The sequence below is a fragment of the Notamacropus eugenii genome, chromosome 5 (assembly GCF_028372415.1).
Source record: "Notamacropus eugenii isolate mMacEug1 chromosome 5, mMacEug1.pri_v2, whole genome shotgun sequence".
NCBI classification, from domain to species: Eukaryota; Metazoa; Chordata; class Mammalia; order Diprotodontia; family Macropodidae; genus Notamacropus; species Notamacropus eugenii.
The window spans coordinates 44,947,975-44,974,159 of record NC_092876.1 but is presented as its reverse complement, the minus strand read 5'-3'; the positions used below and the strand labels follow the sequence as shown (position 1 = coordinate 44,974,159).

The window sequence follows — 26,185 nt, the reverse complement described above, 5'->3', positions numbered from 1 at the left end:
GCTCCAAGACTTACTTCTTCAAACTCAGTTCAACTTTGAGTCAACGACTAAACCCTTTACGTCATCATCATTCTATCTTCCTGACTCCAACTCCAGGGTTTTCTCCACAAGATACCACATTACCTGAAAGCTGATGGGGAAAGGCAATAAGCATTTATTAAGCACCTACTATGTGCCAAGCCCCTTTTCCTCGTTTGACTCATGCCACAACCTTGGGTGCTTTTATTATTCTCATTTACAGATGGGGAAAGCGAGCCGGTCAGGTCAGGTGCCTGCCTGGTCCCAGGTCGGCCCGCTGCTAGGGGCAGGATTTGCACTCGGGTCCGGTCGAGGACTCCAGGGTTCCCGAGCACAGTCCAGCCCCCGATCTAGAAGGCAATGTGACTCTGCCCGCGGTAGGTGGGGCGGGCTGGGGGTCAGCGGGGCCCCGCGGCCTTGGGGGGTGAAGGTCCACCTGTGGTCCGCCAGGCCCAGTTTCCTCTGGGCTCCTTCCCCAGGTCTTCAAAGCCCCAGTAACCGCCGGAGGGCAGACCCCGCGCCCGCCCCCTCCCCCCAGTCCTCCGGGTTTCTCCCTGGGGCTAAAAGACAAATGCATGCAAAGCGAGGCCATGCAAACCAGGGCCTGTTTTGGTTCGGCCGGTCAGCCCCGGGGGCGGGGGCGGGGGCGGGCACGGGCGCGGGCGCCAGGTGGGGGGACCCCATCGGGGGCGGGGCAGCGAGGGGAGGGCCGCAGCTGTGGACGCGCTGCGCCGCCGGGCCACGCGGGGGCGCCCGCGGGCCCGGAGGCCCGTCGCTTCCGTTCCCGTGACACCCTCGGGCGCGGGGGAGGAAGGAGTCCGGCCACTTCTCGCGAGAGGAGCCGAGAGAAGGGAGCGGCGGGAGCCGGCGGGCGCGGCATGGCCGACGTGACGGTCTACAGCAAGGAGGGCGCCAGCCGCCTGGGCTGGACGCGGCTCCGCCGGGCCCGCTCCCCGCTGGGGGTGGGCCGCCGGGCGCGGCGCCGGGCCCGCTCCCTGGCCGTCGGGAGCCAGCGGCGGCTGCGGCTGCGGCTGCAGCAGGCCGAGGCGGCCGGCGTGGCCTGGCTGGACGAGGAGGATGCTGCGGAGGCCGTGGTGGTGGGAGCCCAGTGGGGCGCCCGGGAGAAGAAGGCGCGGAAGAGGAAGGCGAGGCGGCGGGAGCGCGCCGAGCGGGAGCGGCGGGAGCGCGAGGAGCAGCGGCTCGAGCACGAGCGCGGGGAGCGCGAGTGGAAGCAGCTGCGGCAGCCGCGCGAGCTGCCGCCCAGGCGCGTGCGCGACGGGGACGTGGAGGAGCACGCGGCCCCCGCCCCCGCGCCCGGGCCCGCAGCGGGCGGCGAGGCCGATGGGCCCGAGGAGCCTCCCCGGGCTCCCGGCCACGGCGAGCCCTTGCTGGTGCGGGCCAAGGCCGGCCTCCTGATGCTGCTGAGCCACGCCCAGGTCAGCCCCGGGGCTGGGGGAGGGGGGAAACTGAGGCCCGCGGGGCGGGGACTGGGCCCGGCCCCCGGAGGCCTGAAGCATGATTGGCGGGACTGAAACAGCTCCCGCCTTCTCCCTTCCGGAGAGAATCTGACCCGGAGGGCGGGGAGGCGAGGTGCCTGAAGCTGTTGCATGGAAGGAAGCCCCAGACCCTCCTCCCAGCCCCCCAACTCGCTTACACCCGCTGAAGCCGGAGGCCGCCGGCGTGCGCGGGTCCGAGCCGTCCTTCCTGTGGTGCCCGAGGGCTCCGGGCCACGCCCCTGTAGTTTACCCGATAACTGAACTAATCCCTCCAAAAAAGCACCTGGACTCCGTTAAAGGGCCGCACCCAGGGGCCTAGAAGGCCCCGGGTGGCCTCGAAGCCGCAGGCTCCCCTCCCGTGACTGGCCCAATCCAGGGCTGTCTCCTGCCCTGCCACTCTGGAAGGGTTGCCGAGGGAAACAATGTTTTCATCTACAGAAATAGAACAGCTTTTACAAAGAAAACACAAAGCAAAAGAGATACAAGTTGTTGCGTAATGAACAAGGCCTGGGTTTGCGTGCGGGTCTTGACTCTTAGTGCCTGCGTCTCCACCTCTCCAGGCCTCCGCCTTTGTCCAGAGGAGAGCCTTCCACCCCAGGGTCCCCTCCGCAGTTGGGCGGCGATGCCAGAGAAGGGACGGTGGTCCCACCAAAGCGTTTTATAGAGGCGAAAGCCAAGGACCAAAGATGCTAAGGGACTTGTTTGTTCAAGCTTGTACAGCTGTGGAGTGGAGCCTAGAACGTAGAGGTCTTGGTTCAGTACTCTTTATGTTAGACCATACTGGTTTCCAGAAATGGAAGATCCTTTTTAAAACCAGGTTTTCTGATGTCCAGATTTCGAGTATGTAATCTGACAATGAATGAAGATGGTCTACTTTTGACAAGTTTTTTTAGTGCTGACAATGGCATAGCCCCACATTAGCTGGTTGGATTTTTTTTTTTTATTAGTGGCTAATAATACCTCATCATGTGGTTGTTGCTTTTCCCTATAGAATGAGAGTGTGTTGGAGACTATCTTTTGTCAGTGTCTTACCACAGCCTGATTGGCCTCAATTAAGGACATGGAGTCTTCACTAGACGTAGAGGCATAGCATGGGAGGTTGGTGAAATAGGAGTGATCTTTTAGAGCAGTCTTAATCTGTCAACTTAAAAAAAAAGTGATTACTTTCAGTAGAACTGGTTTCCTTTATGCCTTTGTATTTTATGCATTTTAAAACCTGAAAGGGGGTCCTTAGGTGTCACCTGATTTCCAAAGGGATTCATGTCACAGAAGAGAAGAGGAACCACTACCCTAGAGATTATAGTAGTCTGCCCTTCCCTGGGAGGTCATAGAGTGGAAAGAGCCCCTCAGCTAGGGCAAGAAGATTTGAGACAGGAGACTTGGTTGGCTACTTACCACTTCTGTGACCTTGGTCATTGAATGGATGAGGCAATGAATTAAAAGCATTTACTAAGTTCTGAGCTGAATGCTAAAGCTAGGAATAGAAAAATCAGGGAACTACTGCTCTCAGAGCTCTCACCTTGTAAAAGAATGTTCACTTACAGGGCCAATGAAAAGTCTAGGAGGGTTTGAAGGTAGATGAGCAGCAAGGCCTCAGACCCATTAAATTCAGTTCTGGGGATAGCAGTAGGACTGTGGCAGTGGCCCTTTGTCTCCTAGGAGGGAAAGGAGTGGTTGACTCTCACCTCATCCAAACGCTGAGCAGTCCAACAGCAGGGGGAAGGCCTTAATAAATGCTTGTTGAGAACTCCTTTCCCTCCTCTTACCTTCCTGCCCCTTGGTTAGCCAGAATGAATTCTGGGATGAATTCTGGGATCACTTGGAGGAGGGGACAAGAGAAGAAGAAAAAAGGGAAATGGTTCCCCCTGGCAACTTTTTGAGCCCCATTTCTCATCTCCATAATGTGATGACTAGAGTAGATCAGGGATTCTTAACCTTGGGGTGTTTTGGTAAAGCATATGTACCTCTTTTCAGGAGGATATTTTTAAATGCATAGGATAGAATGTTTAGAATTACAAAGGAAACCTATTATATTGCAATACAGTTATCAAAATTTTTTATAATTCATGGACTCTAGAATAAGCCTATCCCAAATCTCTTCCTGTTTCTAAGTCCTTATTTTCTTGGCACTTAGAAATTAATCCTTCCTTAGATGACATAGTGGTAAATGAGTTCTTTGGAACTTTGTAATTGTTTGATAATTGGTCTCCAAATTTATAATCTTTAAATTTCTTGTTCTTTTCTCTTTCCCCTGCTAGTCTTTGACCTTCACTGGGAAGTGTAGGATGACCTGTCTTTATGGCCGAGTACAGGTGTTTGGTTTTATCATCAGCCAGGGCCAGCCAGCCTATGACCTTTATTCTCCCCACACTCACTGTGCCCTAAGTATTGAAGCAATTAGCTACGTGATGCCAGAGAAAACCCTAAAGGATATGAAGCTGGAAGTTCGATCTTTGATCAAAGATCATCTTTCCTCAGGTAATTAAAAGATTTGGGATAATTAGCACTATTCATTCCTCAAATATAAGTTGAGCACACATATAGAAATGCAGGGTGCTGAGCTAGGTCCCAGGGGATCCAAAGTTAAATAAAATACAGCTTCCACCCTCTTGGTGCTTATCCTGAGGGTGAGAGTTTGGAGGGGGTGGGCGCCCAGGTACACATGTGACTGATAGAACCTGGCATATGATAAATACCTTGAAGGCTGTGGCCTGGGTTCAGAGGGGAGAGAGCACCGTTTGCTGAGGAGATAGGGGTGGGTATCATTTCAGCTGGGCCCAAAGGTATTATAGGTAAAGGAGATGTGTGAGAGAATAGGGATGGGGAGCCAAGTTCATAGAATGAGCAATGAGCAGTTTGACTTGGCTGAAGGGCAGGTTATCAGTCGAAGAGCAGTGTGTTTTTAGACTGGGTAAACAGATGGCAGCCATACTGTGAAGGATGGAAGGGAGCAGAGTAGCCCTTAATTAACTCAGTAGGCTGTGAAGGTTTTGGAACAGGGAAATGAATGACATGTCCAGGACAGTATTGTCAAAAGGTTAATCTGTCAGGGAGTATAGGATGAATTGGAGGGAAGAGAAGGAGGAGACAAGGGCACCACTTAGAAGGCTGTGGGAGGAGTCAGTAGGTAAGTATTTATTAAGCACCTGCTGTGTGCCAGGCCTTGGGCTAAGGGCTAGGCATACAAAGAAGGGTAAAAGACAGTCTGTGCCCTCCAGGAGCTCAGTCTAATGGAAGAGATATGGGTACAAATAATATAGAGACAGAATCCATTAGAGATGATAAAGAGAGGAAAGGTACCAGCCTGAGTGGCACAGAATGCCAGGTTTGGATTCAGGAAGACTTTTGAGTTCTAATCTGACCTCAGACACTTACTAGCTGTGGGACCCTGGGCAAGGCACTTAACCTCTTTTGCCTCAATTTTCTCATCTATAACATGGGGATAATAATAATAGTACCTAATTCTGAAGTGCTGTCCTGAGGCTCAGATGAAGTGTTTGTAAGGTGCTTAGCCTAGTGCCTGGCACCCAGGAGGTGCTTAGTAAGCACTTGTTTCCTTTCTTCTTTCCTTCTCATAGAGAAGATGGGATTTAGTTGGGACTTGAAGGAAGCCAGGAGATGGATATAAGAGGGAGAGTATTCCAGGCATGGGGTACAGCCCATTGAAAAAGCCCAAGGTTGGGAGATGGAGTGTCTTGTGTGAGGAACAGCCAGGAGGCCAATATCACTGAATTGCAGAGTATGTGGGGGTGAGTAAGGTATAAGAAGCCAGGAAGATAGGAGGGCCAAGTTATGAAGGGCTTTGAATGCCAGAGCATTTTATATTTGACTGTGGAGGTTTTAGGGATCCATTGCAGCTAACTGAGTAGGAGAAGGGGTGACATGGTCAGACATGTGCTTAAGAGAAATCATTCTGACAAGTCAGAGTGGGCTGGAGTGGGATGAGACCTGAGGCAGGGAGGCTAACCAGGAGGCTCTTGTAATGGTCTGGACATTCCGTGACTGGGCAGATGAGGAGGTTTTGAGCCAGGCATCGCCTGTACAGAGGCGTGAGCTAGTCTTGACCTCCAAGGAGCTCTCAGTCCAGTTTGGGAAATAGCATTGCCAGAGTTGCTGAATTACAACTTCTAAAGTAATTTGTTTTGTTCTTTTTGCAGCTAATGCATTTCATGTGATAAAACAGTTTTCTCCTATGTCTTCTATTATCCTGCTAGAAAGTCTGGAGACCCCTGCTACAGACTTCATCCTGAGCTACCCAGCTTTTTCTCACCTTTTCTCAGGAAAGGTAGTATTCTTCACATACTCTGTAGATGTATATCCTGTTTGTCCTGGTGGAGTCAGGCCTGCTCAAAGAAAGGCTTGTAATCTCCTCCTGAGGGGTGCTCATGCATGGCTGTGTTAGGGAGAGACCAGACATTAGTGTGGTGACTCTTGTAAAGGAATGTCTGACTGACCAGTTGGATTAGATGGACAAGACAGTGAATGAATGGACTATTAGAGGGGTTTGGGGTTGGTAACACAACCTGACTTCTCCCTCTCAGTCTCCTTTGTCAGCTCTTCATCCAGGTCATACCACTAAACTTGGGGGTCCCCCAGGGCTTGGTCCTGAGCTGCCTTCTTCAGTTCCTTCATTCCCAAGGTTCTTCACCATTTTTGTCACAGTCCCCTGTGGCAGTCACTGGTGAAAACTTTGGACCCCTTCTTCTAACGCTGTTTTTTAAATGTGTGGAATAAAATACAGAGGATTACAAAGGAAGCCAATGATATTGAGATGTAGCTATCAGAATATTATAGAAACATTCACAGTGAAGAACTCGGGCTCCAGAACGTCTTGCTTTGTGGTCTCATCAGCTTGCGTAGCCTTGGTTGTCATTTCTGAGTGCTGGTGACTCCCAGGTCTTTGTCATATCTTAGTCTCTCTGAGCTCCAGTCCTACATCATGTATGGTCTCTGTGACATTTTGAACTAGATGTCCCATAGGCATTTCAAGTTCAGTACAGAGCTTGTTCTTAACTCCAGAAAGCCACATCCATCATAGTAACCAAGAAGTCTTATACACATTATCAGGCCTTCTCACAAATGAACACCATCAAACAAAATGCCCTTCTCTCACCCACAGACAGCTGCCTGCTTCCTCTCTCTCTCCCAGATCTGACTAGTCTGACCAATTTCCTCTCAACTCTGCTCCAGCTCCACCCCTTCCTGTTCCACATGGTCATCAAGCTCCTCCCACCATGGGCTTCATGTGACTCAAACTCATGTGACTTAGGCAGGTCACATAGGCCTATTAATGGATGGGAAAGATCTTGCCATTCCATTAAAAATACATTAATTTCATTAAAAATACATTAATGTATTCAGCCCCAAGTTCTTTCTTATCCATTACATAGGTCAATGGGGCTTATAAAACTATCTTAGGTGGGGTTTGAACGCAAGCACCGCATCATTCCCCCTTGAACGTATGGGTCTCAAAATCTTGACTAAAGGGCGAAGATCTCTTCTTCCACAGCTACTTCTCACTGAAATTGGACGGAGAGCTGTCCCTGCCCCAAGAGGTCCCAGTTGGGGGATCAATTCTTTAACTGGCATCTAGAGCTTGGTCAACGCCAGGTGCAGGGGTGACACAGCACAGTCATGGACAGGGAGGGGTAACATCCAGCTTAAGTGATCAGGCATCTGCAGGTAGAGGGTACTAGACCTGAAGAAAACAAATCTGACAAGGTGGATAGACAAAAAGTCAAAAAGAAACAAGGAGACAACTGGAAGCAGGGTAAATAGTCAGCTATGCTTCTGGAGTCCATGAGCTCACTGTCCTGTTTACTGTTTTCTAATTTGCAGTTTTGGGGTCATCATTTTGACTAGAGGTATACTTTCTTTAATCTGAGCTGGGGCTGGCCAATTTCCTATTCTCCCTGCAGGTGTGACAAACGTGGATAAAATGTTTCAGGAGGATCTGTAGTGGCCGTTCTTTTTTCCCTGCTCAGTCTAGGCTCAAGCCTCTTTTCTCAGTACATTTTGTTCATTGTTCATGTATAGTTCATTAGTTAGAATGCCATCTATTCCAAAATTTACCCCTGCTCCCAACAGAGAAGTAAACAATTCTTGTCATTCTATTCTGATTTTGAATCTGCTGGTTACTTACTCTTCTCTCTTGAAGAAATTTATCTTTCTTTTTCACTGATTCTTGCCATCCAAGATACCAACGATTTTCCCATCCTTTGGGTGAACTGACTCAAAATATCTGTGACCTCCTACTGAGTAAAATCCTCAGTTATCTCCCTAAACACTGTGTTGCCCCTCGTCCCCCCACGCATTCTCCTTTTTTTGTCTTAGTATTGGGCATACTTCTGCCTGAGAAGCCTCTCCTTCTAACGTGGTTTCATTTTCTTGCTCTGACTTTCTTCCTCCCATGTTCTCTCTCGGTAGTCATCACTGTGCCAACTAGGCTGGGTCTGTACACACTTCTTTTGCCACTTTTCTTCTTCTGAGCTAAATGAACACTTTTTTCTTCTACCCCCTGAGACCAGTCCCCTCCCCTCCCTCCCCTGCTTGCTCTTCTAGAAGGAGAGCATGAATACTGTGTTACAGAAGGATTCTCCTTCAAACTAGCAAACTCCTGTTCCATCTGAGCTTTTACTTCCAGCAACCTGTCTTTGCTCCTATTGACACTTAAGTCAAAAGCTTGTTAATAAGGCCCATTTTCTCCTACACACTTCTGCCTTTCCCTGGTTCTTTTGGTATTCCTTGCAAGTCTCTAGGTTCTCCCTTTTGTCACTTTGGTTCATAGTTTTCACAGAACCCTGCACTTTTAGCCCATTCTTTTGCTGGAGTGGAATAAGGTAAACCCTTCCATCCTGGGATATTCATTTCTCTCTCTAAAGCTTTTCTGCCTCCATTAGAGGTCTGATATTGCGCGTTCCCTTCCTTGTCACAAAATGCAGTGCTGGTGCAACAGCCATAGCAAATTATGAATATGCCAGTGCAGTTCTGAATTGCAAAATATAACAGATTCTCCACATGGAGGCAGAACCAAAATATTTAAACACTACAAAGCCATCCCAACACCAGAAAACCAAATCCATCATAGCAACAAAGAAGTCTATACACAATAACAATGCAGGGGGCACTACGATCCCCAAGCATTCCCTCTGTTAGGCTTCCCACAAACCAGCTCCCTTAAACAAAGTTACAGATAAGCTCTCCCACTCACTCTAGTTGCTGCCCCAGCTGCCTGCTTTCTCTGTCCTTCCCAGCTCTGACTAGTCTGACCAACTTCTTCTCAGCTCTGCTCCCCCTTTCCTGTTCCACCTGTTCAGCAAGCTCCTCTCACCACATGTAATTTAGGCTTCCATGTGATTTAAGCAAGTCACATGGGCCTGTTAATGGGTTGGAAAGATCTTCAAATTAAGCAAAAAATGTTAACAATACAACTACATATGTCTTGCTTTATATATATACGTATATATATATATATATATATATATATATATATACGCATATATATTAATTTTATTCATTTTTAGTGTTCTGCAATCACTATCATAAAACTTAGATTTTTTTCCCCCCTACCTACTCCCCACCACCCCCCTCCCTCCCCAAGACAGCATACAATTCTATATGGGATCTACACATACATTCCTATTGAATACATTTTCACTATAGTCATGCTGTGTAGAAGATATAAAATAAATGGGAGAAATCATATAACAAACCAAAACATAATACACACACACATACACACACACAAAATGATCTACTCCATTCTGCGATTGAATTCCATAGTTCTTTCTCTGAATGTGGAAGGCATTTTGCCTTAGAAGACCATTGGGAATTTTTTTTTTTTTAATATGTCCTTGCATTGCTGTAAAGATCCAAGTCTACCAAAAAAAATCCTTGTGCACTGTGGTCGTTGCTGTGTGCAGAGTTCTGGTTCTGCTTCTTTTGCTCAGCATCAGATCATATAAGTCTTTCCAGGCCTCTCTGAAGTCAATGATGAACAAGAAGTTCATCATTTCTTATGGTGCAATGGTATTCCATTACATTCATATACCATAATTTATTCAGCCATTTCCCAGTTGAGGGGCATCCTCTTGATTTCCAGTTTTTGGCCACCACAAAGAGAGCTGCTATGAATATTTTTGTACATGTGGGACCCTTTCCCATTTTTATGATCTCTTGGGGATACAGTCCTAGAAGTGATATTGTTGGGTCAAAGGGTACGCACATTTTTGTAGCCCTTTGGGCATAGTTCCAAATCGCTCTCCAGAATGGTTGGATGAGCTCACAGCTCCACCAACAATGAATTAGTGTTCCAACTCTCCCACATCCTCTCCAACATTTATCATTTTCCTGTTCTGTCATGTTTGCCAATCTAATAGGTGTGATGTGGTACCTCAGAGTTGTTTTGATTTGCATCTCTCTAATCAAAAGTGATTTAGAGCATTTTTTCATATGATTATTGATATCTTTAATTTCTTCCTCTGAAAATTGCCCATTCATATCCTTTGACCACTTACTTATCAATTGGGGAATGACTTGTATTGTTGTATGTTTGACTCAGTTCTCTATATATTCTAAAAATGAGGCCTTTATCCCTGAGATTAGCTGTAAAAATTCTTTCCCAATTTACTACATCCCTCCGAATTTTGGTTGCATTGGGTTTGGTTGTGCAAAAACTTTTCAGTTTAATGTAATCAAAATTATCCATCTTGCACTTCATAATGCTTTCTATCTCTTCTTTAGTCAAAAATTCTTCCCTTCTCCATAAATCTGATAAATACACTATTCCTTGCTCCTCCAGTTTGTCCATAGTATCAATCTTTATACCTAGATCGTGTACCCATTTGGACTTTATTCTTGTGTAGGTGCGAGGCATGGTTCTATGCCTAGTTTCCGCCACACCGTTCTCCAGTTTTCCCAGCAATTTTTGTCGAACAGTGAGTTCTTATCCCAGAAGCTGGGGTCCTTGGGTTTATCAAAGAGTAGATTGCTGTATTTCACTTCCTACTGTGTCTTGAGGACCTCGCCTATTCCACTGGTCTACCCTTCTGTTTCTTAGCCAGTACCAAATGGTTTTGATAATTGCTGCTTTATGATACTATTTGAGATCTAGTAGCACTAGGCCACCTTCCCTAGCATTTCTTTTCATTAGTCCTCTTGATATTCTGAACCTTTTGTTCTTCGAGATGAATTTTGATATTATTTTATCCAGCTCTAGAAAATAATTATCTGATAGTTTAATTGGTATGGCACTTGTATGTCTTGTTTTTATGTGTTGTCTAACCCCATTATGAGAATATGAGTTTTTTGAGGTCAGAGACAGTGTTTTTGCCTTCCATTGTATCCTCAACACTTAGCACAGGGACAAGTAGTTTCTGAGGCTGGTTTGTTCATTTCTTCTTGGTTCTTTCCTCTGTAACAGGAGCTAGCCTTGGAGCCGGGTAGCCCCGACTTTGCACCCCACTGTTGGCACACTAGACCAGTCACCTCACCCTTCTGCCTCAGTAGAGAGGGAGTTGTCTCTTCCAGGAATTCCCTGCCTCAGTGATGTCACCAGGCTCTCCCTTTCTGTTTTTTTTCTCCTTTTGTTTTCATTTTGTTCCTTCTTTATTCTTCTTTGTTGCTGTCTTACTAGGTTTTCCACTGATAGTGTAACTTCTCAGATTCTTCCTCCCTAGTGCCCTAGAGCAGTTTGTCTCCAGTTAAAGTTTTATGCGTTTTATGAGTAAAAGAAACATCCATGATGCTAAAGTTGTGGGGTTTTTACAGTTCCTCCCAGGGCTCTTACTTGTCTAACCTGCCTTTCTTCAGCCTCTACCTTGGCTGCTCAGAGGATCTTATTACTGGACTTGCTTTTCCCTTCCGTTTCCTCAGAATCTTCCTGTGGCTCAGGGTCTGTGTCCACTAAGCCTCAATTAGTACCTTAATGCTTCCTAGAATGTGAATTCAACTTGCATTGGAGCCCATGGCCACCTTTCCCTTCTGGTCTGCAACCTCCCAAGTCATCTGTAGAGGATCTCTGCTGGCATTCATGGAATGCTTGCTCTGTCTCAGACTGCTGTCCTAGGTGCTGGACATTCAGATACAGCCAATGAAGCAGTCTGTGGCCAAGGAGTTTCCATTTTAGCAGGAGAGAGTGACCTCGATTATGATGTACAGGCTGCATTTAAAGAAAATAACTATATGTAAATACAAAGTAATCGGTGGAGGGAGCACTAGGGAGCATTATCAGGAGTGGCGATCTGTAGATGGTGGTGCTTGGGCTATAATTTGAAGAGAGGAGCTCTTCGAGAAGGAGTGGGAATGTATTTTAGTCAGGAGGGAGCAGCTGGGGCTGAGGAAGAAAGGTGGTGAAGGATGGATAGTAATATGGGGAACAGAAGCCACCAACCTAGCCTTGTCACATTTCATTGGTGCTGACAGTAGTACTGAGACTGTCTTGCTGTCATCCCTTCATGTCTTTCTGTGACTGGGCCATGGTCAGATAAGGCCACATAATACCAGTATGTTGTCCCTTTCGGGGAATTTTCTATTCATTTAAAATCCATGTTTCCCTCCTGCCCTTGTTGGGGTAACTCTTAAGAACAGAAATTTCAAGCCAGTAGAGGATATAATTCATTCATAAATAGTGGCTCTTGTGATAGCATTGGGCCTCTTATTAGGATCAGGCCTTTGTCAGAATTCTCTGTTTTTGTGGCTTGTGATATATATGAGTTTATTACTTTAATTTGTAGAGATAAGGATTCTTATAAAATGAATTTCATACAGTGTCAGTATAAATTCAACCTGTAAAGTAGAAGCAGCAAGATGAGGGAGACATGAAAATGATGACAAGGAAAAGAATAAGAAAGGTTGAGAATGCAAATAAAAGTCATACTTGTCTCTGTGATACTTTTCATTTTGCATTTCAGAATGTTTTTAAAAGTTGAAATTGTTCATCTTTAGAAACAGGAGGTGTCCTCGTCCTTCAATCTTGAGCAGTTAACCATGTCTTCTGTTGGCATTAAGAAATGTGAGGAAGAAAATGACTTTCACTTGTCTGAGAGTAGCATTTCAGTGATAGAAGAGTTAATCACTGCTTGTTGTGGTAAGGAGCCAAAATTGACTACTTTGACTTTCTTCCTAAATTAATGATTGATTATAGGCCACAGAAGATTCCTATGAAAAGGCTTGTCACGTTGAGAGGTTTGGTGTGTTTTGTTTCCCTTCCAGAAGAAATTGATGGTTGCCCTATCATCATGGCTTGTGGACCAAAGTGCATTGGCAAGTCCACCTTTAATCGATACCTAATTAACCAGCTGCTGAACAGGTGAGTGCAGCGAGGGGCCTTGGTCATCCTCCCCTCACTCCCCTCAGCTGGACAGCTCACAAGTGAGATCCTACTGAGGATTTAAAATGGTTTTTTTTCTCTTCGAAAGGATAAACAGTTTAGCATTTAAGTATGAGGACTGCTACATATCTGTTAATTATTATAATTAATCATTTGAATGAGCATTTTCAGGTTAGGTTATAGAGTAGGTGTGATGCAGTGAAAAAGATTACTGGTTTTACCTCCCAGCTCTGCCACTTAGCTAAGTGATCTTGGGCAGACTATGTGATGTCCCCTGAGCCTCCAATGGGGAGGGTGTCCTGGAGGACCTCTTAACCATCCTTTTTTGGCACTCACTCTGATTCTTTGATACCTTGTCCATAGATTAAGGATAACTCTCCACAACTGTTGGTCCTGAGAGGGAAAGGTCTGCATTTTGTTTCCTGTCCCCTGTGCTTTGACCTTGTTTTGGTGCCTTGCCTTTGAGGACTGGCTCCTTCCAGGGGAGTGTGTATTCCATTCACTCTTCTTTCTTGTTGTTATGTCCTTGTCCGTAGGGGTCTTGCCCTCAGGACTGGGGGCCTTCTTTTAAATGTTGGGGTTCAGGATAGCATTTGAGTTGTTTAATATCCCTGTTATGGCTGATCTGATAGGTGTTGCATAACTGCTTGTTAATGAATGAAGACAGCAGGAATAGCCTTAGGGACGATCAAAGCTGCTAGAATGTTGTGAGGGAGACTTTAACAATTCTTGGATTACATTGTTTTTACTTTTACAGTGCCATAGTGTTCTTTATATGTGATTGGAGGAGGGAAAGGGAGGGGGTAGAGATGAAAGGGAAGGGAGGACAGGGGGAGAGAGAACTAGAGCTTATTGCACTTGATATGCGTGGTTGCTCTTCACCTTTGAAGCATTACACTCTCCTACTCCTCTCAAAAGTCAATATTTATTTTTGGTACCTGACACTAAGTTAATATGCTATTCAGGCATATTATGTAGAATTATAAAGAATTAGTCCTTTCTTCATAGTAATGATTTTCTTTCTCTTTTTGTCCCCGCCAGTATTCCCTGTGTTGACTTTTTGGATTGTGACCTAGGACAGACAGAATTTACTCCTCCTGGTTGTGTTTCTTTGTGTAATGTTACGGAGCCTATTTTTGGTATGTATTAGAGTAATCATTTAAAGTCTTTCTTGCCAGCTAGCCATCCTGGCCTCCCTATTACTGCTGTCACTCCACCTCCATCAATTCAAATGCCTCTGTGCTAGGTACTTCCTTGCCCTAGTGTAATGTTAATTATATTAAAGAGAGTTAAAGCTCTTCCTCACCCATTTGTTTTGTAGGAAGGCCAACACCTTTTGTTAATTTCTAATAAGGCTTTGGTTCGCAAGGGTCGTGATGCCCTCTGGCTTTGAAAAGTGTATACCTGCGACCAATTTTCTGATTAATAGAATGAGTTTCAGTAGTTTTGATTAATTTATATGGATTTGTCAACTTGGATTATATTTGATATTTAAAATCTTTTCTAAAAAACAAACCAAACTCAAGCCAACCCTGCTGTACATAGTCTGTGCCTGTTATGAGGTCTAAGGTGTCAAGCTGTCTGAGCATCTTTGAGCACAGTGTTAAGGTAAATATGGAATTATGCTGATGTTAATGTGAGGCTCTCATTGCAATAAACTGATGACTTGTATTTCTGGAAAGGGAGTTGTTAGTATTTCTTTTGGGGAGATTAAGAAAAACATGTCCATAGTGGAGAACAAAGCTTTTATAATCCTTGTTTTCATCCTCTTAGGGCCACCATTCACTCATCAAAGGAAAACTCGAAAAATGGTCTTTTATGGTGATTCTTCTTGTGAAGATGACTGTAAGAAATACACTGAGATTGTGAAGTATGTGTTCAGTGCCTATCAGAGAGAAGCGCCCCTTATTGTTAACACCATGGGCTGGGTGAAAGGTAAGTCCTTGTGCTATGGCTATGCTTGTCTGTGCCTACTTCTCCATGTCTGAATGAATCAGAATTGTGGAACAAGCAGCTTTTCTTTTACTTAATGGAGTTGTTTTGTCCCCTTTCTTCCAGGTGATGGCCTTTTGCTCCTCATTGACCTTATTCGAATGCTGGCCCCTACGCATGTTGTTCAGTTCAGTTCTGAACAGGGTCAAGAAATGCCCCTGCTCACCTCTGAGTACATTGCAGGCATGGCAGGTCTTCAGACAAAAGGCAAGCCCAAAGTCAAAACCAGGCATTTGGACTGCACTGAATCAGAGAGTTCAGGGGATCTAGATGAAGGGAGTCAGCCCCCCTCAATGGGACACAAACTGCTGCTTGTGCAATCTGAATTTCCTGGTGCTGGCGTTGCTCAACTAACGTAAGAAACAGGTGGCATCTCAAGCCTGGGGATTGGGTCTTTTCTGTCATGTTTTGAGATTTACTTGTTAAAATGGTATCTATTTCTACTAAGTTCCCAAGTGCCTGCTGACATCATAGCTTTATATATTTTAGTAGTAGAAGAATTAACTTTTTTAAAATAAATTTTTATTGCTATCCTGATTTTACGTTCCTTTGGTTTCCCAATAAATCCCTCCCAAAGTACCTCCCAGAGGGCCATCCCATAAAAGGAGGAAAAGGAAAAAACAATTAGCAAAACTAACCCAGCACCTCCCCCAGACCTAACCTGACATGCAGTGCTCCACACTCATGGGCTCCCACTTGCTAAAGGAGGGGCTGTGCCTTCAGTCTTTTCTTTGGTGCCAAGCTTGGTCATTTTAATTTCACAGAATTCAGTTTCATTATTCTTTACGTTGTTGAAGTCATTATATGTGGGGTTTTTTTTCTGGTTCTGTTTGCTTTGAAGTAGCTTATATAAAATCTCTCTAGTATTTGTCATAGTAGGCAGCTAGGTGGTACAGTGGATAGAGCACCAGTGCAGGAGTCAGGAGGACCTGAGTTAAAATCTCACCTCAGACATGACACTCACTAGCTGTGTGACCTTGGGCAAGTCACTTAACCCCAACTGCCTCATCCTGGGTCATCTCCAGTCATCCCGATGAATATCTGGTCACTGGATTCAGATGGCTCTGGAGGAGAAGTGAGGCTGGTGACCTGCACAGCCCTCCCTCACTCAAAGCAAAGTCAAGTGCAAGTCATGTCACCATTTCTCTGATGGCGTGGTCTTCTTTGGCAACAAAAGAGGAACACACACAGTATTCTTTATATGTGTATATATATATATATATATATATATATAGTTTCTTACAGCACAGTAATATCCTGTTATATTCAGGTACTACAACTCATTTGATCACTTTCCAATCATTGGGCATCTCTTTGCAACCACAAAAAGTGCTGCTATAAATATGTTGGTATATATGGGGCTATTTTATCATTGACCTCCTTTGGGTGCTTGGCAACAGTGGAATCAGAGGGCATGGCCATTTTACCAACTTTTCTAGCAAATTCCATATTGCTTTGGAAGTGATTGGATCAGTTCATAGCTGCACCAGTGATCCATTTGTGTGCCCATCTTTCCACAACTTTTCTAATATTGATTGTTCTCATCTTCCAATCATCTTTGCTCATTTTCTGGGTCAAGTCCATGAGCATTTATTAAGTGCCTACCAAGTGCCAGGTTTTAACATGCCAAGTGCTGAGAATACAAAGAAAGGCAAAAGACAGTCCTTGCCTTCAAGGAGCTCGCAATTCAGTTGGATGAAAAAATATTCAAACAAGCAGGTTCAGATGATAAATATAGGATAAATTGGAGATAATCACAGATGGAAGGGTGTGAGGTAAAAGCTCAGAGATATTTTGGTTTTATATTTTTCTCGTGAGTGACTTGAAATATCCTTTCATACAGTTGCCAGTTTGCAGGTCTTTTGAGGCCGTTGGTGATAATAATGATTAAAAAGCTAGACCTGGAGTGAGGAAGATCTGAGTTGAAATCCACATTCAGACACTTACTAGCTATGTGACCCTTGGCAAATCACACTTCACCTCTGCCTCAGTTTCTTGAACTGTAAAATGGAGATAATAACAGACTCTACCTTGCAAGGTTGTTGTGAGGATCAAATGAGAATCATTTAGCACAATACCTGGTGTGTGATAGGCACTTAATAAATGTTCTGCTTTGGTATAAAGTTAGGCTTTTTTTCAGTTAAAAATCTATTTTCCTTTTACTTTCCCCTATTCAGAAAAAACAAACAAAGCCCCTTGCAACAAATACAGTCAAGCAAAACCAATTCCTGCATTGTCCATATCAAGAAAAAAAATGTTTCTCAATCTGCTTCTTGCCTGGGCTGTTACCTCTCAGGAGACAGCATGTTTCTGTCATAGATCCTCTGGTTGGTCATTGTACAGTTAGAGTTCTTAAGTTTTTCATAGTTGTTTGTCTCTGCCACGCTGTTATTTTGTAGATTGTTCTCCTGGTTCTGCTCATTAATACACTATATTTCCCATAACTCTTCCAACAGTTGTCATTTTCAACTTTGCCAACCTAATGGGTATGAGGTGAAATAATTTGCATTTCTCTAATTATTAGTCTTTTGTAACATTTTTTCATGTGACTAAATTAGATTTCTTCTCATAAGAATTACTTGTTCATATTCTTTATCAGTTGGATAATAGCTTTTCTTTTTATAAATTTGAGTTGATTTCCTGTATATCTTGAAAATGAAGTCTTTATTAGAGAAATTTGATGCAAAGATTTTTCTCATTACCTGTTTCCCTTCCAATTTTAGCTATATTAAAAAAAAATTTGTATTTTATTTTTTCCCCAGTTATGTGTAAAAATAATTTTAACATTCATTTTTAAAACTTTGAGTTCCAGATTCTCTCCTTTCCTCTTTCCCCATCCCCCCTCATTGAGAAGGCATACAATTCAATATTGCTTATACATGTGTGGTCATGTAAAATAATAAGTCATATTGTGAAAGACTAACTATATTTCCCTCCATCCTATCCCACTCCCTATTTATTCTATTCTCTCTCTCTCCTTTCACCCTGTCCCTTCTCAAAAGTGTTTTGCTTCTATCTCCTCCCCCAATCTGCCTTCCCTTCTGTCACCCTTCCTTCTCTTAGCTCTTCACCCCGCCCCCCCACTTTCCTGTAGGGTTAAGATAGATTTCTGTGCCCAACTCAGTGTGCATGTTATTTATTGCCTCTTGGAGCCAGTTCTGATGAGAATAAGGTTCACTCACTTCCTCTCACCTCCCCTCTTTCCCCCTCTACTATAAAAGATTTTTCTTGCCTCTTTTATGTGAGATAATTTACCCTGTTTTGCTGCTTCCTTTCTCTTTCTCCTAGTACATTCCTCTTTCATTCCTTAAATTTATTTTTTAGATATCATCCCTTCATAATCAACTCAAACCTGTTGTGCCTCCTGTCTATATATACCCCTTCTAACTACCCTAATTATGAGTTACAAATATCATCTTTCCATATAGGGATGTAAACGGTTTAACTTTAATAAGTCCCTTAGGATTTCTCTTTCCTGCTTCTCTTGAGTCTTGTATTTGAAAGTCAAATTTTCTATTTAGCTCTGCTCTTTTCTCAAGAATACATGAAATTCCTCCATTTCATTGAATGTCCATTTTCCCCTCTTTATGGTTAATACTTAGTTTTGCTGGATAGGTGATTCTTGGTTGTAATCCTAGCTCCTTTGGCCTCTAGAATGTCATTCCAAGTCCTCCAGTCCTTTTATGTGGAAACTGTTAAATCTTGTGCTGTCCTGATCGTGGGTCCACTGTAATTGAATTGTTTGTTTCTGTCTGCTTGCAGTATTTTCTCATTGACCTGGGAACTTGGGAATTTGACTATAATATTTCATTTTGGGATCTCTTTCAGAAGATGATCAGTGGATTCTTTCAATTTCTGTTTTCCTCTCTGGTTCTAGAATATCTGGGCAGTTTTCCTTGATAAAATTTCTTGAAAGATAATGTATTTTTTTTAATCATGATTTTCAGATAGTCCAATGATTTTTAAATTATCTCTCAGATCTATTTTTCAGGTTAGTTTTTTTCCAGTGGGATATTTCAGAGTCTTCTATTTTTTCATTCTTTTAGTTTTGTTTTATAATTTCTTATTTTTCATTAAGTCATTAGCTTGCATTTTCTTCATTCTAATCTTTAAGGAGTTACTTTCTTCAGTGAGCTTTTGGACCTCCTTTTCTATTTGGCCAATTCTACTTTTTAAGGCATTCTTCTCATTGGCTTTTTGGATCTCTTGCTATTTGAGTTAGTCTATTTTTTTATGGTGTTATTTTCTTCAGTATTTTTTTGGGTCTCCTTTACCAAGCTGTTGGCTTCATTTTTCATGATTTTCTTGCATCACTCTAATTTCTCTTCCCAATTTTTCCTCTACTTCTCTAACTTTATTTTCAGAATCCTTTTTGAGCTCTTCCTGAGACCAATTCATATTTTCCTTGAAGGCTTTGAATGCAGGAGCTTTGACTTTGTGGTCTTCTGAATGTGTGTTTTGATTTTCATTGTCGCCAAAGTAAGTTTCTAAACTCTTGAGTTTTTTCTGTTGTTTGCTCATTTCCTCAGCCTATTACCTGACTTTTTAACTCTTTGTTAAGGTAGGGCTCTACTTCCATTGTGGAGGATGAACTACTCCAGGCTTCAGGGGTTTTGTGTAACTGTTTTCAGAGATACTTCTTGGGACTAGTAAGTTTTCAGTTCTTCCAGATTGGTATGATCTAAGGAGAGGCATTTATTTCCTCTCCTGGACTGTCTGTGAGTGAGACTACAAGAACTCCTTTCTGCCCTGGAACTGTGAGGAGGGTTCTGCCTATGCTGTGGCTGCAAGGTCTGCTGTGGTAGTGTACCTCCTCAGCCTGGGACTGCTACCTGGGACTGGGATCTGAGTATGGATGAAGCAACAGAGTCCTGCCTCAAAGAATCCTGCCATCAAAGAAACCCCCGTAATCTCCTTCTGACTAGTTGATCGGTCCCCTTACTGTCTGTGGGCTGAGAGCTCCAGAAGTAGCCACTGCCACTGCTGATTCAGTCACTCCCAAAGTCTGCTCCTGGTTTGGTGGGGTCTGGGTTGTGCTGGTACAGCCTGCCCTGGACTGCACTCCTCACCCAGGTCTGATACACCTTTCCTACTGACCTTCTAAGTTGTCTTTGGCATCTGTGGACTGAGAAGTCTGGAAACCTCCCAGGCTGCTAGTGATTTAGTCCTCTGAGGCTTGCTCTGGGTTTGCTGGGGCCTCATCTACACTGGACTACTCTCCTCTGTTAGCCTGGTACAATGGACCTTTCTTGTCGACTTTCCAGGTTGTCTTAGGCTGGAAATTTGTTTCACTCTGTCTTTTTGTGGGCTCTGCTGCTCTGGAATTTGTTTAGAGTCATTTTTTAAAGGTATTTGGGGAGAGCTTGAGTGAGTCCCTGCCTTTACTCTGCCATCTTGGCTCCAACCCCCAAAATTTTAATTTTAAATAATCAATATTATTCCTTTTATTTTCTGCTATCCTCTGTATTCTTTGTTTGCGTGTGACTTCTAACCTCTCTTCATAGAGCTGAAAGGTGATTCCTTTCTTTTCTAATTTATATCACCATTTATATCTGTCATGTAGCCATTTGGAGCATATCTTGGTATATGATGTGAGAAAGCTCCTTCTTTTCTTATCGTAGGTGCATTAGCTTGTTTCATGTAAGAATTAGCTTTATTCACAGCCATAATTATCTGAATGCAAAATTCAAAAACATTTGTTCCCTTTGTTGGGCTGGAACCTTTGGACTTGTAGGAAAGGGTTTTTATTTGTTTTTTAAAATTTCTTCCTCTCTTTCCATGATGGAACTGGTAGAAATCTTTAAAATGATAAGCCGCAAAGAAATATATTGTGTACTTGATTCTAAGTGAAAGATTCCTGTGGTTAAATTGTACAGTCTTGCTTAACTGGTTCTAATTTATTTTTTAGGCAGTGGCATAGCCCTGTTCTTCGTGATATGGCCGTGTTAGGTTACCTTGCTCTGCTACAGCCACCAGAGGCAAAACCATTCCTTCCACTACACCATCTAGTCCCCTTTCAGGTAATTTGAGTACTTTTGGGAGACATGGATGTCTTTATCTAAACTAGGTTCCAACCAGCATAATGTTTGGTGCTTGGAATTGAGTCAGTTGAGAATTGTCTAAAGAATTACTGTAGTGCCTTCTTTGGGGATCATTGGAGACCCTGTTGGAGGGATGTACTGTCTGGGATCTGGATTCAGTCACTGGCCTTGATGATGTAGCTTTACTCGGACCATGCTGGCTCCAGAATTGTCTCTGTAGGTTTAACTCTTTGAGGAGATTTGAGGAAATCTGGAAAGTAGTGTCCTGTTTATTTTTCTTACAACTTTGGTTTCGAAGACATGGTTTAGTTGGGGAATGACGTGTGATGCTAAAGCCAGAACTGATTTGCTCACAGCCATTTAGTTCATAGGATTTTAGGATCAGAGAGAGGGTTTTTCTCCTTTTGAAACTTAGAATATGAGTAGCTGCTCCAGTCATTTTTTATTTAAAAGTCCAGAATATCCTTAAAACTACTTAGCATGTTAAAAAAGAGATAATTTTAATCTGGTACCTTAGGGAACCTTAAGAGTCATAAGATGGGAATGTGTTCACTCTGGATCTGTTCATCTTATACCATCATATTACTGTAAAAATGAAAATGGTTTGTTGTATGCTGCTTTAGGAGATTTAGCAATAGTAAGTGTTTTCACAACCTCCCAGAGCACCCTCAGACTACCACTTTGTGTTCCCTAGCAGGTAAGAAAAGTCTGTCTTTCCTGTTGTGATGAGGTTAGCAAGGATTGCTGGTGTTCACTAACTATGTTAATTCTTCATGTTCCTCTGACTAAACAACTAAACACAAAACAGAACAGTGGCCAGCATTTGCAATTCATGTTTGCAACAGTTTGCAATTAATTATAGGGAGGGCATTGGAAAAATGTATGAGTAGCCAATAGGTTGATTAAAAAAATAAAATGGCCATTTCTGGGTGGAACTAACAGAAGGGCTTTATTTTCCAGATCCCTTTCAGTTCTGTTGCTCTCCGAGTTATTCACACTGATGTTGCTCCTTCTCATACCATGTATACAGTAAATGCCAGCTGGATTGGTCTTTGTAGGATACTAGATGATGTCAAACAGAAAACTGATGGACCAGTTTTTCTTACAGACAATCCAGTCTGTGATTGTGTGGGGTTCGGTAAGTGTACGGTAGTATCTTTCTGCTTCTCATTATTGAAATAGCCTTGGTTTTAACACATAACATAACCTTTTTTGCATGTGAAATAATGAAAGTCTGTTCATTGAGATTGTGCAAGTGGCTCCTAAGTCAGGTTTAAGGAGAAGCTGTATGTCTTTTTGGGTTGCCAGATGACTCACTCAAAACCTGTAAAGTAAAGAACATCATGAAGTATGTCTGCTTCTTTAATAGGACTTGTTTGTATTGCTGATAGAGAAAAAAATGGACCTTTTTCTGATTGTATTACTGTGGATATGTTGGAGTTAAGTGATTAGGAATTAGTCGTTTTAAAATAAAGACAGACTCTTCAATAGAACACTCACAGAATCACAAAATTAGAGATTTGGAGGCCTTCACATGTTGCCTAAGCCAACTTGCATATGGAAGAAACCCCTCCCCCTTATATAACATCCTATCGTTGCTTTAAGACCCTCGAGGCCAGCTGTCCTGTCTCCTGGCAAAGTGGTTGCTCCCTTTCTAGTGAGGAGATTTTCCCTGACCTCTTTGCCATCTCTGTCTCTTGCTCCTGGTTGTGCATGCCAGGGCCAGACAGAACAAATCCACTCCTTCTTCCCTGTGACAACTCTTCAGATGTTTGAGGACCTTTTGCTGTTTCCCCTTGAGTCTTCTCTTCTCTGGGACAAACATGCGCAGTTATTTCAGCAGGCCCTGATGAAGTGGTGTCGAGGTCTTTCACCTTCCTGTTTAAGATGCTTTCTAGCTTGTCAGTCTCCTTAAACTGTAATGGCCAGAACTGCCCTCAGTTTTCCAGATGAGGTCAGATAAGGGCAGAGAACATTCCTGGAAGCATTGTTCCTCCTGGTGATCCTAAGAACCTTTTAGTTTCTTTGGTTACCATATTGATCATGTTGTTGAGTCGGTTTGAGCTTGCAGTCCACTAAAACTCCCAGATCCTTTTCAGAACAGCTTCTGTCCTTGTCCTTGCCATGTCATATTTGTAGAATTGGTATTTTTGGTACCCAAGTGCAAGACTCTACATTTATGTCTATTGAATATCTTCTTCCTACATTCAGCCCAGTATTCTAGACTGCCTAGACCCCTTTGCGTCCTGGCTGTCATTCACTGTAGTAGCTAACCCTCTCAGCACATTGGTTGCACATGTCATCTCTGCCTTAATCCAGATAATTGAGAAGTGTGAAGCTGTGTAGGTCCATGCATGGCTTCCTGGGATCCTCCACTGAAGACCTCCTGGCCCTTTGATACTGAATCATTCATTTCTAGCTTTTCTCTGAGTCTGGTCACTCACCAGTTCTGAATCCTCCTAACTCCTTGTATCCTATCTGATTGATCCTTGTCTGTCTTTCCAACTAATGAACAAGAAGAGTATGAGACACTTGGGCAAAATCTTTGCTAAAATGTAGGTGAGCTAAATCTGTAGCATTCCCCTTAGCCCCTTGAGTAATCCTGAGGACTCCAGGTTAGTTTGGCACAACTCATTCTTGGTGATGCTGGCAGCTCTGGTACTCAGCATCCATCATCTCCCTTTAGTGATCTGCTCCACAGTATTCTCAATCCCTGGGGTCAGGCTCTCTGCCTTGTCATGACACTGACTAGCTGTGTGACCTTGGGCAAGTCACTTAACCCCAGTTGCCTCATCCTGGGTCATCTCCAGTCATCCCGATGAATATCTGGTCACTGGATTCAGATGACTCTGGAGGAGAAGTGAGGCTGGTGACCTGCACAGTCCTCCTTCACTCAAAACAAAGTCAAGTGCAAGTCATGTCATCATTTCTCTGATGGCGTGGTCTTCTTCAGCAACGAAGGATGAACACACACACAGCAGACTGTTTTCTTCCCCTGTTTGCCTGTCTTCAATTTTGTAGTACTTCCCTCTGCTCTTGGAAAGGTCACTGCCAGGACTTCATTAATCACTTGGACCAGTTCTTTCACCTGGGCCTTCCTTACCTGGGGCACCAGCTCTGCACTAGTCAGGTTTGTCACTCCCAGTGCGAAGATCTTCTCTTTGTTGTCAGTGATCATCTCGTCCACTCCACGCAGAGCTCCTGAGCCTTCTTGGATCCTCTGTGCCTCAGTAATAATATGATCATACGTGTGCATGTGCAGCTCTTCCGGGCCTTACCATCTTGGTTGCCCTCTAGATAGTCTGCGGCCTGTCAGTGCCCAGGTCTGAGCCCAGTGATGAGGCTAATGAGGGCAGTGTACAATGGAATCCACTTAGAACATGGCCCTGGTCTTCGAGGCAGTCAGCCGCCAAACACAAGGACTTGTGTCCTCTGCTTTAGGTGGGTTTCCCTTAGTTATCGATAGTTTTGTTTGCCAAGTGTTTCTTTTAAGAGAGAACCAGCTTAGTGCCCTTGTTTTTAACCATTTTACTTTCATGTAATTGAATAAAAGAGATCGGAATGAAGTCTAAAATGCCATCTAGAGTTCATCAGCTAAAGGATTCTATTTCCTATTTAAATTATTTTTTAAAAGTCTATTGTCATTACTTAAATGAGTATGCTATCTTTTTTAATAGTTGGTTTAGAGACCATTCTGTGAATGGAATTATTGTCTTTATTATTAATTATTTTATATATTAAAGGAATTATCCGAGGGATCAGCATGGTGAAAAAAGTGTACTACGTTCTGACTCCTGTGTCCCATGAAAAGTTAAGACACGTGAATTGTCTGATGATCGGAAATGTTACTCTTCCTCATTGCATCTTCAAGAACCAGGTACAGTCCATGAAGGAGTTTGCTAATCTACAGCATTTACTCACCCACCTCTCAATTTTTCCCAGAGTTAGACCAGGTTCAAGTGGCAGGCATGCTACAGATAATGGGAAGAGATGCAAAGGAAGTGTGGGTTTCATTCACACAAACTAGAAACAGTATTCTGTCTAATTCGGAGTGTTGATCTCTAAACTTTGCATTATAGGTTGTAGTTAATTTTGAAGTAATAAAAACAGGCAGATAGATGAGAGTGGGCTTCTCTAAGGGAAGGAGTAAGGAGAGAAATTGTACGAGGTGAGTGGAGAATCCCCTCTGACAGTAGTGACAGAGAATTGGAGAATTAGAACAGGCCAGCATCCTAAGAACATGCCAGCTGCCATGCTGGGTCATTAGGTTGTCTGGTGGCTGGTTGAGCCACTCCTCCAGAATGTCAGTGACTGCAGGGGGTCTCATGGGAGACTAACATTCTCAGGGTCTAGAAGAACTGAGTTCAGATTCTGCCTGTGACTAGGTCAGACTTGTGATAATCACTTCCCTTAGGAAACTTTTGAAGGCTTACAAATGAGTTTGCTGATGGAGTTGATGTGAATGGAATGATGAGTCTGTGTCATAGAGGGGAGGGGGCTGTGCCAGGCAAGTCTGTTGTAGCTATTGCAGAGAGTTCTCCACTGAGCTCTCCCCAGCTGGGTGTCCTTCCTGTTGGTGGGGGAGCCAGAGACTGGGGAAAGTGGCTGCGTGGGACTTCTCCATCTCTCACAGAGGCTGCCGTGCAGGGAGGAGGCTACACACTGTGAGACTCAATGCATTTTCATATTTCCTTTCTGTATCTTTGTGTTTCAGCCCAAGACTGAGGGGGAGATCCCTTACGTTACTTCTGAGTACAATTTTTCTATTTGGGGAGCAGGAAAACTCAGAGTCAGGAAACTCCTTCAAAGAAGAGAATACCTTTAATCGCTAATGAACTTGTCACCGAGGAATTAGCATGGAGCTCTTGGTTTTAACGAGGGAGGGGGATGCAAAAACTTGATGCAGTTTCTCTTGCTGTGAGCCAGTAGTGTCCGATGGAATGATGTGAACATTTCTTCAGCCAAAATATTGTTAATAGTTTATAAACATTTTTGTATTAAAATATTTTCTGAAAATTCTTCTCAAAATTGCATGTGATCTGAAGTGTAAAAGGGCATCCCCAGGCACAGCCAGGGAGACAGATACTGCAGGAGGTTGGGAGACTTGGTTGAGTCTGGGCTGTGCCCTGGACTGCATGATCCTGGACTTGGACCCCTCCCCTGGAGAAGGGTGGGGCTGCTCCAGCCACACTGGCTGAAGTTCTGATTTGTGCCTCCTCTTTTCACCGATGACATTGCAACTTACTAACTTATAATAATGGCCTTTATTTCTATGGCATTTTAAAGTTTGTAAAATATTCTCCTTACTA

The 26,185-nt window shown here is 43.7% G+C and overlaps 1 protein-coding gene across 2 annotated transcripts; it reads left to right on the top strand.

Annotated features, from left to right (window-relative positions):
• The first annotated feature begins 578 nt into the window (after window positions 1-578).
• NOL9 (nucleolar protein 9) lies at window positions 579-25,904 on the top strand. 2 transcript variants are annotated; one of them, XM_072608728.1, is made up of 12 exons: window positions 579-1,454; window positions 3,773-3,992; window positions 5,729-5,799; window positions 12,459-12,600; window positions 12,726-12,822; window positions 13,885-13,982; window positions 14,617-14,778; window positions 14,902-15,190; window positions 20,744-20,855; window positions 21,837-22,014; window positions 24,620-24,753; window positions 25,591-25,904. In XM_072608728.1, the coding sequence occupies exons 1-12, from the start codon at window positions 594-596 to the stop codon at window positions 25,699-25,701; spliced, it is 2,475 nt and encodes an 824-aa protein (XP_072464829.1). In that variant the 5' UTR covers window positions 579-593; the 3' UTR covers window positions 25,702-25,904. The 2 variants fall into 2 exon arrangements, with proteins under 2 accessions (XP_072464829.1, XP_072464828.1); XM_072608727.1 differs by having other exon boundaries at window positions 5,672-5,799.
• The last annotated feature ends 281 nt before the right edge of the window (window positions 25,905-26,185 follow it).

Coding starts and splice junctions, on each gene's coding strand:
- NOL9 (XM_072608727.1), top strand. CDS start 594: ATGCAAAGCGAGGCCATGCAAACCAGGGCCTGTTTTGGTTCGGCCGGT. Junction 14,779..14,901: donor CACCATGGGCTGGGTGAAAG/GTAAGTCCTTGT, acceptor CCTTTCTTCCAG/GTGATGGCCTTTTGCTCCTC. Junction 20,856..21,836: donor ACCATCTAGTCCCCTTTCAG/GTAATTTGAGTA, acceptor TTTATTTTCCAG/ATCCCTTTCAGTTCTGTTGC.